Raw genomic sequence first — 15244 nt, forward strand, 5'->3', positions numbered from 1 at the left:
GTGTGTGTTCTTCGGCCAAGAGAGGGAGAGAAGTGAGTGAAGAAAAGAATAAGAGAAGAAGAAAAAAGAAAAAGAAAAAAGAAAATTAAGAGAGGGAGAGGGTCACGGGACAAAAAGGAACACCCTAGAAAAAATGGGGGTAACTTGCCACGTGTCAGCCAAGGGAAGGCCTAAAGTGGAGAAATATCTCCAATTATGAAATTACCAAAATGCCCTTGACGTTCAAAAATACGTAGACTTAGTTTTAGCTTCGACATCCAATCCGTTCACGCCTACGCGTTCGTATCGACGATTTCTATGGGAATAAAATAAAATAAAATTTCCTACATGTCAACGGAAGTCAACGTTTTCAATGTTAGGGGTATTTTTGTAATTTTAACTAATTAAAACGGGTCGTTGCATCACGCACGAGGCTGAATGAAGGGGCAAATATGGAAAACCAAATGCAAAGAATTGTAGCAATGGTCCCTTAACTTTAACCCAATTGAAGAAATGATTCCTTAACTTTAACACAATTTGAGCAATGGTCCCCAACTTTAAACCAATTATTGCAATGGTTCTTCCGACATGATTCATTTGACGGAATTCTACGAAGTTGATGAAAATGACCATAATTGCATGTTTTTGTGAGTTAAGGGACATTGGTCATGAATTTTTAGTTAATGAACCATTACTTCAATTTGGTTAAAGTTTAGAGACCATTGCTACAATTTTATCTATTATTTAAGAGGTATTTGTTGATTTGCCTCCCGAACTTGTATTCAGCTACCAATTCCTCTCCTAAACTTTCATTTTAGCCAATTACCCCCTTGAACTTGAATTTTAGCCAATTACCCCCTTGAACTTTTATAAATAGCCATTTTCGCCCATGGTGTTAGATTTTAAAAATTTTCATATAATTTTCCATCCATTATTTAATGTCCAAAAGTTCCTCCACCACATTTATACATCGAAGTTCCAATGTAGCAGAATTAGCATTGAATTAATGAAATGAAAGCATTTTTCTGTATATTAAAATCTAAAGGGTATTAAGGGCAAAAAATAATACAAGTTAATGAAGGGTGTTCTTGTATTTTACCATGCTTCTTCAAGGATACTTAGGCTCTTTTGCCATTTTACATAAGTATTCTTGGAGTAGTAGGTCTGGCCCTGAACTTACGTGCTTATGACTTCATTTCTCAAGAAACTCGTGTAGTGGAAGATCCTAAATTTGAGACTTTCTCCCAAAATATTCTCTTAGCGAAGGTGGTGGCAAACATTCTCAAATCTCACTTTTTTTTAGAATTTATGACAATTTACTCAAAATTTTATATAAAATCTCTAGAAATCAATTATACTTCATCAAAATTCATAAATTTATTAAAAACTAAAATTTATGAATTTATAAATTAGTTAAATTCCTATTTTTTGTTTTATTATTTAAAATAAATAAAAATATGCAAGGTTAAAGTTAAAATGAAGTCTGGGAAAAAGAGGCACCAAAGTTGGATTTTATATTTGGCCAAATCGGATAAATGATCCTTGCGGTCATAAGGTATTCGGAAGATAGCCCATGTGCTAAAAAAACTCGGATATAAACCCCTGTGGTGTACTCTGTTAGCAAATTTAGTCCAAAAGTGATTTTTCCGTTAACTATCTGTTAATACATGAGTAAAATTGTACTTTGACGTGTGCATCTTCTTCTTCCTCGTCTTTATACTGTCCAATGTATAAGAACAAGGTCTGTAATTTGTACTTTCACAACACCCGCAAAACGCTTGATCCTCCAGAAATCCAAGACCTGACTTTGTCTATTAGATCTAGTGGTGAACGATTAGGTATTCCCATAGAATGGCAATAACCCAACAAAGAACAAGGAAGCCGCAGCTCTTTATCCTCCTCCTCCTCATCCTCAAAGCTAAATTCTTTTTGTTCTTCTAAATTTCAGTATAATCAACAAATAAAAATAAAATCCCCCACAATAAAAATGGTGGGTGAATTGAAATAAAAGGTATTTATTTTCTTTCTTTTTATATGATTTTGGTTTCCCTTTTCTCTTGTTTCCTCTTTTTTGAAAAAATTTGTAACAAAAACAGAAGGCAAATCCTCCTCCTCTTCTTCCTCCAAGAATCACACAAAACAGTATCACAAGAGGAAATCAGAAAGCTCAGGATGCACAAAATCTGACAATATTTACAGCCAAAATAATATCACCAACGAAAGTGCTTAAAAATTAAGCAATAGCAGCAGCAACAACAACTCGAAAAACCGATTCCAGAGTCTTCAAGAATGCATCCGGCGATCGATTGGAGCATATCCCGGCGATTCAATCGGAGTAGCTGCAAGTCCATGAGTCCAAGCAGATTGAAAAATCATGAGAAATCCAAGAGATATGGAAGCCAACAACAACATAGAACGAGATGAAGAGGACAATATGACAGCGTATGAGCAAAGCAAAAGCAGATGAAGAAGAACCATAAGTCTCTATGTAGAGAGAGAGAGAAAAGAGGAGAGAGAGATTGAAGAAATTAAATGTTGGGAAGACTGAGGATCAAAAGGAGGAAAAGGAGAAGTACGGAGAATGTTCATTTTCTGTCGGTTTCGACTCGTATCTTAAAAAACGCATTTGCCTATCTCTCACTTCTTCTTCTTCCTCCACTTCTTCTACTGCCACCACCGCCGCCGTCTTTTATTTTGCCGCTTTCAATTCATGTCAAAGTACAATTTTACACATGTATTAACAGATAGTTAACGAAAAAATCACTTTTGGACTAAATTTGTTAATGGAGTACACTACATGGGTTTAAATCCGAGTTTTTTCTAGCACACGGGTATCTTCCGAATACCTTATGACCACATAGATCATTTATCCGATTTGGCCTTTATTTTATATTTTTATTTTAGTAAATCCTGGATTTGATTTTGAATTAAGAAGGGCATTTTAGTCAAACAAACTTACAACGGGAAATTCCCGCCCCAGGACACAGCTTATAAGTCGTAGCCGCGTAGAACTCGTAACTTTCCTTCCAAATTTCACAATCTCTCTCTCGCGCGCGCCGTATTCGATCGCTGCTCGGAGCTCAAATCTTGCGACACTGTTCCTCCAGAGAAGAAGGAATCCCTAAATCGTAAACGATCTTCCCTCTTTTGGGTTCTTTTTTTTGTTTGATGCTTTCTTATATTTCTATTTAATCGCGTTTGATTTTTAGTTGTTATATTCTGTTTATCGCCTTAATTGCAATTTTAGGGTTCATTTGTTTGATTATTTCTTATATTTCTATTTACCCCGTTTGAATTCTGTTTATCGCCTTACTTGGAATTTTAGGGTTTTCTGTTTGATTGCTTAGAAGTGTAGGACCCTGTTTGTTGCATACAAGCTAAAGAAAAGCGAACCCCAATCTGGGTTTTGTTTTTCAAACTTGGTCAGCTAAGTTAGTTAGTGATATTTAAGTATTAAACCCATGGATTCGTACCCAAGAATCCCTCTCCAGAGGAATAATCCCGAAAACCTGGACAGATTTATTCCAAATCGTGCCGCTTTGGACTATGACTACGCTCATTTCATGGTCACCGGAGGAGAAAGAAAAAGCAAAGAGAACCCTTCTCCTTATCAAAAGATGCTGGAGGAATCGTTTCAAATGAATCGGCCTTGAATTCTGTCCTTCAAGGACAACCCGCCAACCCCAACTGAACCCATTCCAAGGAGATTGCTTTTGCCTCCTTTGCATAAGCCCAAATCCCTTCGACATATCCCTCAGGGTCCAGAGAGGATACTGGATGCTCCACGTATCGTAGATGATTTATCCTTGAATTTATTGGACTGGAGCAGCAAGAATATTCTTGCAGTTGCTATTGGAAACACAGTGTACCTGTGGAATGCTTCGAACTCATCCATTGCAGAACTTGTCACAATCGATGAGGAAGATGGTCCTGTTACAAGCGTTGGTTGGGCTTGTGATGGGTGGCAGATTGCCGTTGGCTTAAATAATTCCTTTATCCAGTTATGGGATTCAATCTCCCTTAAACGGGTAGGAATGTTTAGAGGTGGGCGCCAAGGAAGATTAGGTTCATTGGCCTGGAATAAGAACATTCTTACCACCGGGGGAATGGACGGTCGGATAACAAATAACGATCCAAGAGTGAGATACCACATTGTTGGGACCTTCAAGGGTCACCAGCAGGAAATCTCTGGATTGAAATGGCCAGATTCAGGCCAACATTTGGCCAGCGGAGGGAATTACAATCTTCTCTTTATATGGGATAGGTCGACAATCTCTTTAAATTCACCGCGCAAATGGCTTCACAGGCTTGAGGATCACATTGCAGCAATCAAGGCTCTTGCTTGGTGTCCATTTCAAGAAAATTTGCTAGCCTCTGGTGGAGGTGAAGGTGACCAGTGCATTGAGTTCTGGAATACACGCACGGGTCTCATGCTTGAACTGGTTGAAAACAGCTCGGAGGTGTGTGGTCTCCTGTAGTAGATTACTCTTTTTCCTTTTAGCCTCTCTATAGTCATTTCTGATTTATAATTTCATGTATGTGCCATTTTCTTGACCTGTATATGCAACATGATTGACTTCTGTTCTTGAGTTGGCATTGTCTAAATTCTAGAATGCGATCCAGTTTCATTTGGTTTATGAAAGAGCCTTATTTTTATGCATATCATGTGCTTTCCAGTTTTTAATTTGTCGGATAATTGATTTTGCGTGTTGATTGCCATGATGCATGTTTATACATCTATCGCACTGGAAGCATCTTATAACCCGATTATAATGTAGAATATGCCAGATATCCAGTCGGCATGGTTACATCATCGAAAAAACGATGCCTCAGGCCAACGATACTGGAGTGTAAGAACAACTTTGACCAATTTATTGAGGTACATTCAAGTTTTCACTTTCATTATAATAATTAACTTGTAATATTGCATGGTTATTTTTCAATTTTGAGTAACTCCTTTCTTTTTTGTCTTCTTTCGGATTGCTATTCTCTTCCATTTAAGAACCATGAACTTAATTTGATTATGCATGTTGCTTCTAATGATTCTTTACATTAACTGCATCCTTTTTCAATTAGTTAATTAGGGCGAAAGGGATGTAGCTCAAAATGGTAGAGCCCTCAGCTTGTAATTTTCTTTACAAGATGAGAAGATCAAGGTTCGAATCCTTGCGTCCCGCTACTTTGCTATATTGGAAAAAGTAAGGCACCCTTTCAGTATATTGACAGATTTTGATTACGACTGTCATGGTTGTTACGATGATTACTGTGGTTGTCATGACGACACTCTGTTGAAATTGGGTCAACACAATGATTGGTTGATCGAGTAATTTTGTATTTGAGATTGAAGCATTAAAACTCCTGAATAGACGTGTTAAGGTTGTCGATGTTAACTTGGCTCCATTCTTTTACCATCTAGAGAGAAAATTTGAAGTTTACTCTTAAGTAAAAGCACTTGAGAATATTAGTAGGCACTAGAAAAAGAATGATTTATAAATTTCATTAGAAATGTTGCGAAAAATACATTGAAGGAGAGATCAGCTGGGGAAAACGCCCTTTACAATAGTAGTACAGACCGAACGATCAACAATTTACGAGCTCAGGTACAAAATATTCATCCTGGGTGGAAATTTTACCCAGATGAGCAAGTGAATGCTAGATCCTGGAAAAACTTTCCTCTGTGCTCAAAATTTCTTAATTCATCAAAGCTTGCCCAACCTGGACTCAGTACAATAGTGTCCCCTGCAATAATAAGAAAATAACGAAATAAGCTTGATATCTCTGCGTCGCTAAAATTATAATTACGAAGATTACACACGTTAAAACTATGCTGGAACCTGCTAATACGCAGTTAAACACAAACTTTTCTATTGTTACAAGACAGGGGACGTCATGCAAAGAACAGACAGACAGGTTTTCTAGCAGTTTATAGCAGTGATGGCACATACCAGTTGACAGCAGCCTCAAGATTACGGCTCTGATGCAGGGAATGCTAAAATCGGTATCAGACAGCTTCTTCTGAATCAGCATTCCAGAAGACGCAAACTTGGAGACATTTATGAACTGATAGCATTAGTCAGTCAGAAAATAAGAATTAGTTGGTAAAAGAAATCTACAGACGCAGGTAAATTAAATTTCGTATTGGAAAAGCACCACGAAAGTCCAAGGCACAAGCACTGATATGCAAGTTTGCAACTAACCATATCGAGAGATGTTACAAAATGAAATTTTAAGAGTGACATGTTTATTTGAAGAAAAAACGAAGGAAGGTCACACACACGAGAAAGGTACATGGACTTTATTAAACTGACGTAAAATTCATTGGAATTCCTCACAATCAGGGATTTCTCACATAAACTTTAGATGACCATCCAAAAGAAGACTACATTCCAAACTCTTGATCTCAGGAAAGAAAGTGTGAAATATTAATAAAGCTGGAAGGGCAAAAGTACTTGTTGGGAATCTTCATTTGACTACGGCTAACCTCCACAACTGCAACCTGGAAAAAAAAACGTAAATGACATCAGTATATGTAAAAGCAATGACGCCGTTTAGCCAAATAATGGTTTGGTAGGCTCTATAGAATTATAGTCCAACTATCGATTAGAGATGAGTTTTTAACAAATCGTATTATTTTTTGGCTTTTGAAGCTCTTTCCGTTGGAGATATTTTAAGAGTCTTCTCTTTAGCATGATGGTAATTATGGCACAGATGCTAAGAAAATCATTTTTCATTATAATGGCGACATTTGTATTTTACCTCCAGAAAGTTGAAAGCCGTACCAAATTAGCAAGGAGTTAGCAGTAGAGCACCACTAGTAGTCTAGTAAATTTGGCAAGCAAGCAAGCAGGCATGGCTTGGGAATTGATGTATTGGCTCATCTGCTTCTGCGTCGACCTTGCCCTCTTCGCCTCCAGCCTTTACCAGGTACTTGTTTCTTCTTCACCTTCTTTCTTATAATCCGCAAATTCTAATCAATGCCACCACCTTTAAACCCCAGAACCGCTGCTTCTCTTTTTCCCCTAATTTTTATTTCTAGGGGCGTTTTGGGTTTGTTTTGTTAATGTGGAGCCAAGAGCTTTCTGAGATCGCTCATGTATTTGTATTTGTGCTGCATTTTCATGGGAAAGTGGAAGATTTTGTGGGTTTTTGAAATTTCACTCTTAATTTCCTGTGGATTGTGGGTTTTCAAGGGAGCATAGTAACAGTTTATATGAATAAATATGAGAGAAATCAGTTCAAATTTTATCGTAAATCCGAAAATTCGCCTTTGTTGTTTGTGGGTTACAGAATTTTCAAAACATAGTTGAATGTACTGGGCAGCATTAATGAAATTCATATTTTGTGCTCCTAGAGTGAAACGACTCTAATGTTTTTTCAACTGCTATGTATTTTGTAGTATGTGATGTTAACAGACTTGGAGGCTGACTATATCAACCCGTACGAACTATCAAATCGCATCAATCAATTGGTTGTCCCTGAGTTCATATTGCACATTGTGTTCTGTGCATTTTTCCTCTTGGCTCGGCGTTGGTTCATGTTCCTCGTTACAGTCCCTCTTACTAGCTATATTGTCATGTTGTGAGTATTACTCGTCATTTGAATATGCAATGGGTTGCTAAAATTATGCGATGCTATTATCTCAACAAAATGCTTGTGTTACAATTTGTGTTTTAACTTGTATGAATGCATGTCGAAATCATAATAGACTCGTTTACCTTTTAAAACAGGAATGGGGTTCTTCCATTTTAAAACTGCCAAATAGCTTCACTAGACTTGATACCTGCCCGTCGCATTATTATGCAATTGAGAATGCAGTTGAACCGCTTCACTTTTTCTTTTGGCTTATACTACCTATGAAATGTCTGTCCATATGCATATCTTGATGCATGGTGTTTGTGTTTGTGGGGAGGGGGCAGAGCTTGCATTCCAACTTCATAACCACCATTTACCTATGATTCAGGTTTGTAAAACAGCGGCATCTTATTGATGTTACTGAAGTGTTCAGGGTTCTTAATACTGAGAAGAAGTGCAGGCTTGTCAAACTTGGCTTCTACTTTTGCCTTCTCGCTGTAATCATCATCAGGTTTGTTCTTTACAGTATACATATACTATCTTTTCCGGGGAAAAGTTTTTTGCTTTATGATTTAGTTCATTATCTCTAATTAAGTGTTTCATTGCTGTTTGGGTATAGAATTGCCATCTCTGGAATATTTATTCCGAGGGCCGGATCTGAAGAGTTAGACATTCGTGCCTCGTTTCTAGAATTCTAGAACTGACACTTTGTAATCTACTTTCAAATTCAATGTATATACCTTTCACTGCTTTGAGTTCGTTTAGCATCTGATGACATGAAGGATAAATGGATTCCTTTGTTGTATTACATGATATTGATGGGCATATCAGGATTAAGGATTAACAGATTCCTCATTAGTTTGCAAAGTTTTCTCAATGGAATTCTTTTATATTTTTCTTTTATCATAATATCGATTACTTTAAGAAGTTGCTGTATGTATAAGGGGTGATATGTTTATTTTCCGATGATCCCACTGTAATTGTTTCTGATTTCATTTTCTTTTATTTGAATGCATTGACTCTATCTATCACTTAATTCTCTCTCTCAAACAAAGTAGGGATTAAGTTTGTGAAATATTAGTAAATTTGTCTAATACAGCATGCAGGATTCTTTATCATCGATCAAATTATAAATAACCACCTGTTTGCAATAGGGTACCCAGTTCCCTGAAGAGCCTGGATAAGATCTATTAAAATCCTAATTTACATTCGAAAAAGGAGAATCTCTGCTTATTAATAAAAATTGTGGATGAATTTGTCGTGCAAGTTCACTGATAACTTGATGATCGATTGGGGCATCACCCTACAGCTCTTTGCTGAAAAGCACTGGAGTTTTCATTGTCCACTCATAACTGCCATCCCAAAATTTGTTTCCCTTGAGGAATTGTTTACCCCTTAAAAAATGTGCTACTGTTTTATATGAGCCATAAGCACCAAAATGTACTCAAAGTCAGCGTCTTATAATTGATTTCATTAAGCCTTGTACCTTTTTCTTTCATCATCAGTTTATCTGGAGGCAGTTTTGATCGTCGCTAGTTGCTTATTTTGCCTCCTTCAGTAACTTATCAAATGCCGATAATAAATCCTAATTTGCAGGCTTACCTTAGCTGCTTTCAACTCTTTGACTAGTGAAGAACATGCTGTGATATTTTGATTACTCACTGCTTGACAGTATGATAGCAGATAGCCGCTCATTGTAAGTTTGTTTTCTATCTGTACTACTGAAGGATGAATCATAGCTCAGGGGATATAGAAATTTAGAGGTTCAATGGGTAGAATGAATGATTCAGTGGACAACCGTACCCTTTTGTTGTTTTGATATCTGAAGTATTCCCGTTGACTGATAAGCATGGGGAGTCCGTGTAGATTGTACCTTTGTATTCGGAGGATTAACGGTGTAGTTGTTAGTTTGTCTTGGAAGTGAGTTAATCGTGTCCGTGGTATGTCATCTTATGTTTTTAAGGTCCTGTTATGATGTTAGCTTCTCTCGAAAGGCAGCAAGAATATCTCTGTTGTTCACTGTATGCAGAATGCTTGATTCTAGGGTCTAGTCACAGAAGAATAATCTTTAATTGTCGGTCTGTCTGTGTAAAACCTTACATCGCACATAACAAATTTCGTAAGTGAAAAAAGTGACAGCTGAACCTGCCTTCCGACACTCATAGTTCATAGTTTACCTTAGTCGTGCCAATTCATTCACCACTGCTATCCTTGCCGCCTTATGACTGAATGTTTCAACTTTCATTTCTGGGTCCGTTTCCAGCAAAATGTTGAAATTTGTATCCATTGCAAATGCATTCTTTTCTTCTTTTGTGCATAACCTCTCCACAACTCTTGGCCCTGTTATACGAGACCAATCACTGGTTGGTGGTGGTATTAAACCATATGTTTATCTATGCCATTACTTTATATAACCGGTTGCACTTAAGATTTTCTCTTGTAATTAAGAGAAAACTGGGTGCATGTAATTCCCGGTTGTGGGCAGAAAATATAGCCCCAAAGACTTATACGTGCGTTTGGGCTTGGTGGGGGACATGAATGGGGTTCATGTAGGCCTTAGTTTTTGTATATATGTTAGGGCTTTCTGATATGGCTTGATATTTCCAACAAGTTAGGGTTAGGGTTTAGGGTTTAGGGTTTAGGGTTTACAGTAGAGTCCGGGTGAGCCTAAATTGACGGATTTATGTGGGAGAGTGATATCTGCACTCCTTTTTCACGTCTTGCACTCCCATTTTTTTGTCTTTAGCCGTTAGATTGAATAAACAAAAGGCGAAGAGGGCATAGTTGAGGGCGAAGTGCTAGAAATCAAAAGGGAGTGCGGAAATCATTTTCCCTTGTAGCACTGAGGTCTGAAATCGACAAATGGCATCAAAATGGGCCCCATATTTTCTTCCATCCCCCAGGTGTCCAAGCCTCATGAGGTTGCCAGACCAGACATACTGTAGGCAGCTTCACAACAGCTTGCCTTTCTTCGTACAGTCAGTAGAACGCTAATAATTTTGATTGGGCCCACCTCAAACATCATCAGCAAAGTGGGCCCACATTGTCAGTGGGTCCTATCCCTGATGGGAAAGTTTTAACCGCAGATTTAGATGACCCTACTCCCCCAGCGGTCCGTGACTTGTAGCATGTTGGGTCCCTTTCGGGCCCTGGGGCTCGACTAGTGTTGTTTTCCTGTTTTTGGACTGGGCCACCATCATTAAGGCCTATTTTTGTGCTACGGAAAGTGGGCCTTCATATGGATGGTCACTGTCAAGTGGGCCTATCAGTTGGACAATATCTGACCGTCCGATGCACCAGCCCCTCTCTGTTCATGATGATTTTTACGCAAAGGACCTGTTTGGGCAACTGAAAGAAAAGTCTGTGGAGACTGTCTTCTGTTGTCTTTTGTTGTTTAGGAAAGTAATTTTAACAGGTTGTTTTACCTGCATCTTCTTCTTTCATGTTAAGGCATGGGCTTCCCTCTCTTCTGACATAAAATGAACTCACTCTTAGATTCACAAGATGCTCTCGAAGATTTGTTTCGTTCGTTGGTTTTTCTTGATCCCACAATTTCAAGGTAAATGAATGACAAATAGTTTTAGAGTTTTGTCAGACATGGGAAGAACTTCTGCTCGTAAGCATTTTGGCTAAAAGCAGTTTCATTAGAAGCGTGTCGAAGTTGAAAGTGCTTTGTGAAGAAGCACATTCTCCACATAGCATTAGAATGGGGTTTTATTATGTTAAACGCTCTCAAAAGCGCTCTCGGAGTTGCTATTATAGAGTGTAGTAGTAGTAGTAGTAGTAGTTGCATGAAACAACCTCCTATCCACAGCATCTAGGGTTACATTATCCAAACATTAAGACTCATATCCTGGCTGTTGCTTTGCTATCACTTTCGGTATGGCCCTTTTGATTGTTATGCAGCACTTGCATTGTACCTCTCACTGTTCTCCTCTTTGAAAATTTCTTTAAATCTTGCATTTATGTTAAATTCCTAATTGTAAAATTAGTATTACCGCAATTAGCAACAAGAAATGATAACCACACACTATTTTTCCTTCCGCATACCGATGTTAATTTTTGTTCATTGTTTATGGTTGATTTAATCAATTTATTCGATCTGGCTGCCATAGACTAAGAGGAGTGTGTACGAGGAGAAAAGTTGTGTGGTTATCGTTTCCCTTCCTAAAATTCACAGTTATGATTCACCTTGTTTTGTGGTTTGCTTGTGATGGAGACATTTTTACAAATGCTCCTAGCTAGACAAAGCCTTTTGGATTGGTTTCTGAGTTATTTCTTTCAACTACTTGGTGGAAAATGAGCTCTCAGTTGGCCCTCAACTTGTGGTGGCCCCACTTGAATTAGACACTTTACGTTTCTGTGGCGGACTGGGGCGACCCTCGATGTTTTGCAACTGGATGGTAGGTTTAGGCTAGTTTTATGATGATTAACATATTATGTTGTTAGATTATTTATTTAAATCACTAACAAGTGGGTTTTCATGTGCTTACCGTTTGATTATTTAATGATCTTGACTAAAGCACATTGTGTCACGTAATAGCATTGTTCCTTGACTAAAGCACATTGTGTCACGTAATAACAAGTGGGTTTTCAACTTGTTACTGCGAGTCATAGTCTTTTCCGTTAGCTACCCAACCCGCCATCCACAACTAGCACAAAGCCTTAGTTTGTCCCTTGGAAATGTGCATGAGGGTGGTTTCTTCCGGATTTGGATCCCATCTGGATCTAAATTATGGGATCCTTACATCTTAGCTATTTATTGTGTATCGTGCGGTAAAAAATTATTTGATTTTTTTTATTTAAAATTAAACACAAATAGTACTTAACGAAAACTGATCGCACGATGTATAATGAACGACTAGGATGTGGAGATTCCTAAAATTTTCACAAAGTGAATCCGGAGAAAATCCTCTTCTGTTTCTTCCTCTCAAGTCTAAGTCAAAAAAGGCATAATATACATAAATAATGAGGGAACTTTAGTGAAAAACTCACGGTACTGTTTATTTTAACGAAAAACCACATTTTTACATTAAAAAATCAATCATGATACTATTTATTTTACATTTTATTTAATCCTTATTGTTAAAACTCAAAATTTTCAAACTATTTTTATTAATTTTCCTAAATAAATATTGTTTGGAAAATGCGCATTCTATGGGCCATCTTCACATGGACTGCACGCAGACGAATGGTCACTGAGACTGAGGTGGACATTCCCATCTTTCATTTCATATGCAATGTGGCTGCTTTCAATACCTTTTGTGGTCCAAACCCTAAAATTCCTATGCGGTTTGGCAATTTGGTCAACTTCTACAAATTTGGATCCTCTCTGGATTTTAGTGTCTGGAACCTAAGAATTAAGAAATTCAAACCCTTGATTTGTGAAAGAGAAATCAGAATCATTGGTTTGTGTGAGGTGGGCCAGCAAAATAATTTAACTCGAACTTTAGGATTTAATTTGAGTGGTTCAAATTGCCGAATCATTGTGCTACGAACGATGAGATCTAGAGAGATTTTTTGTCCAACTTTTACACCATATTTGCAAATCAATGTCAACAATCTAATCTTTATTCCAAATAATCCCAATTGTCTCATATTTCTATTTTCTTTGTAAATAACTTTATTTCAAACTAGTATATGCCCACACACAAAGTGTGTGAATTTTTTTACTTTGGTTGTTAAAATTGAAGGACATAGGAAGAGAGTGAAAGAGAACGTGGGAGTGAGGAGAGAGGGAGAGAGGTTGTTTTTATTTTTTTTTAAATTAGAGATAATAAACTTACATATAGGTGAGGTTTAGAAAAAAAAACAGCAAACTTTTGTTTTGTAAAATTATGTTACTGTCCTTATTTTTTTGTTGTGATAGAAGACAAAAATGTCTTTTCACCCTCTTTTGGTTGACAAAGAATGTTTTATTAATGTAGATTTAGATAATACACAATTTACAAATGACGTCAACAAGTTCCGGTTATTTCTCTTTCGATCTCTCATCACAATTTCTTCAGACTTTCGAAGATTGTGGTTGAGTTAATTATACAGTAATTCTATTTTATTTAATGTAAAAGGGGTTGAGACTCCAATATAACCAAAAAAATAATAAGTACATACAATCCTTATTACATAAGGAAAACAATAAAGGACACAAATATAACTTTCCTAAAACATGACTCTAATAATTACACAATATTTACATTCCCTTTCTACATACTAACTCACACAATACTCCTCCTCAAGTTGGTGCATAGATATCACACATGCCCAACTTGATAAGTGAGTCATCAAAACCTCTACTACACACAGCATGAGTAAGAACATCCGCAAGTTGCTCTTCTAAATTCACAAATGGAATTGATACAATCTTCTTTTCGAGTTTCTCTTTAATGAAATGATGATCAACCTCCACATGCTTCGTCCTATCATGCTGCACTGGATTCTCAGTTATCTCTCTTGCTGTTTTGTTATCACAATACAAATTCATCGCCTCCTCCTATTTAAAACCAAGACCACAAAGCAACTTTCGTAGCCAAAGGATCTCACACACACCATGTGCCATACCCCTATACTCGGCCTCGGCAGAAGACCGTGACACCACCTTCTGTTTCTTGCTTCGCCAAGTAACTAAATTACCTCCAACAAATGTAAAATACCCTGACGTAGATCATCTGTTAGTCACATCACCTGCCCAATCAGTATTAGTAAATCCCTCAATCCTCATATGCCCATGATGCTTATACAAAATCACCTTTCCCAGGGCAGACTTTAAATATGCCAAAATTCTCATCACTGCTGTCATATGATCCACACTCGGTGAGTGCATAAATTGAATTATCACACTCACTACATAAGCAATATCCAGACGAGTGTGAGACAAATAAATTAGTTTCCCTACCAGTCTCTGATATCTACCTTTGTCAACTGGTTTCTGATTGGGATAAATTCCTAAATAATGCTTCTCTATAATAGGAGTATCCACATGTTTACGTCCAAGCATGCATGTCTCCTTTAATAAATCTAGAACATATTAAGATACCTCTAGATGAACGAGCTACTTCTTCTCCAAGGAAATATTTTAAATCTCCCAAATTCTTCATCTCAAATTCGGCAGCAAGGCTTTGTTCTAGTTTCACCATCTCTTTTGAATCATAACTTGTTATAATCATGTCAGCCACATAAATAATTAAGGCTGTCACCTTACCACTCCTCTGTTTTACAAACAACATATGGTCGGAGTGACTTTGGTAATATCCAATCCTCCTCATAACTTGAGTACATCTACCAAACCACGCACGCGGTGATTGCTTTATACATGTCTATTGACCTTCATCTACACCTAACCGGTTTTTTTCCTTTGGAAGTTCCATTACCTCCCATGTATCATTTTTATGTAGTGCCATCATTTCTTCATCCATTGCAGCAGCCCATTTAGGATCCTTCAAGGCCTCCTTAACTCGGGTTGGTACTTGGATTGCTTCCACATTATTCACCCATGCTTGACGGTCCAGTGCAAGATTTTTTCATGACACATAATTTGCTGTTGGATACCTCACTTTTCATTCAGGAGAAAACCTGTTAGGAGGAACACCATGATTTTGCCTTGGTGGCAACTTATTTGTACCCACAACATTATTGAGATTAGTTACATGAGCATTAGTGGTGTTTACCTCATGGATATTCAGATAAGACACATTGG

At 37.4% G+C, this 15244-nt stretch overlaps 2 protein-coding genes and 1 pseudogene across 4 annotated transcripts; 2 read left to right on the plus strand and 1 right to left on the minus strand.

Annotated features, from left to right (window-relative positions):
- Positions 1-3064: 3064 nt before the first annotated feature.
- LOC126598415 (cell division cycle 20.2, cofactor of APC complex-like) lies at positions 3065-4812 on the plus strand (annotated as a pseudogene).
- A 632-nt stretch (positions 4813-5444) lies between these two features.
- Positions 5445-6854, minus strand: LOC126598418 (uncharacterized). 2 transcript variants are annotated; one of them, XR_007614821.1, is made up of 4 exons: positions 6736-6854; positions 6429-6475; positions 5925-6039; positions 5445-5718 (listed from the first exon to the last, which is right to left on the minus strand). XR_007614821.1 is itself a non-coding variant. In XM_050264790.1 (3 exons), the coding sequence occupies exons 1-3, from the start codon at positions 6216-6218 to the stop codon at positions 5609-5611; spliced, it is 267 nt and encodes an 88-aa protein (XP_050120747.1). In that variant the 5' UTR covers positions 6219-6228; the 3' UTR covers positions 5445-5608. The 2 variants fall into 2 exon arrangements, 1 of the variants encoding a protein (XP_050120747.1); XM_050264790.1 differs by lacking the exons at positions 6429-6475; positions 6736-6854 and adding an exon at positions 6177-6228.
- LOC126598416 (protein cornichon homolog 1-like) lies at positions 6565-9499 on the plus strand. 2 transcript variants are annotated; one of them, XM_050264787.1, is made up of 4 exons: positions 6565-6903; positions 7376-7557; positions 7940-8062; positions 8171-8454. In XM_050264787.1, the coding sequence occupies exons 1-4, from the start codon at positions 6829-6831 to the stop codon at positions 8247-8249; spliced, it is 459 nt and encodes a 152-aa protein (XP_050120744.1). In that variant the 5' UTR covers positions 6565-6828; the 3' UTR covers positions 8250-8454. The 2 variants fall into 2 exon arrangements, with proteins under 2 accessions (XP_050120744.1, XP_050120745.1); XM_050264788.1 differs by lacking the exon at positions 8171-8454 and adding an exon at positions 9148-9499 and having other exon boundaries at positions 6578-6903.
- The last annotated feature ends 5745 nt before the right edge of the window (positions 9500-15244 follow it).

This window comes from Malus sylvestris, chromosome 14 (genome assembly GCF_916048215.2).
Source record: "Malus sylvestris chromosome 14, drMalSylv7.2, whole genome shotgun sequence".
NCBI lineage: Eukaryota > Viridiplantae > Streptophyta > Magnoliopsida > Rosales > Rosaceae > Malus > Malus sylvestris.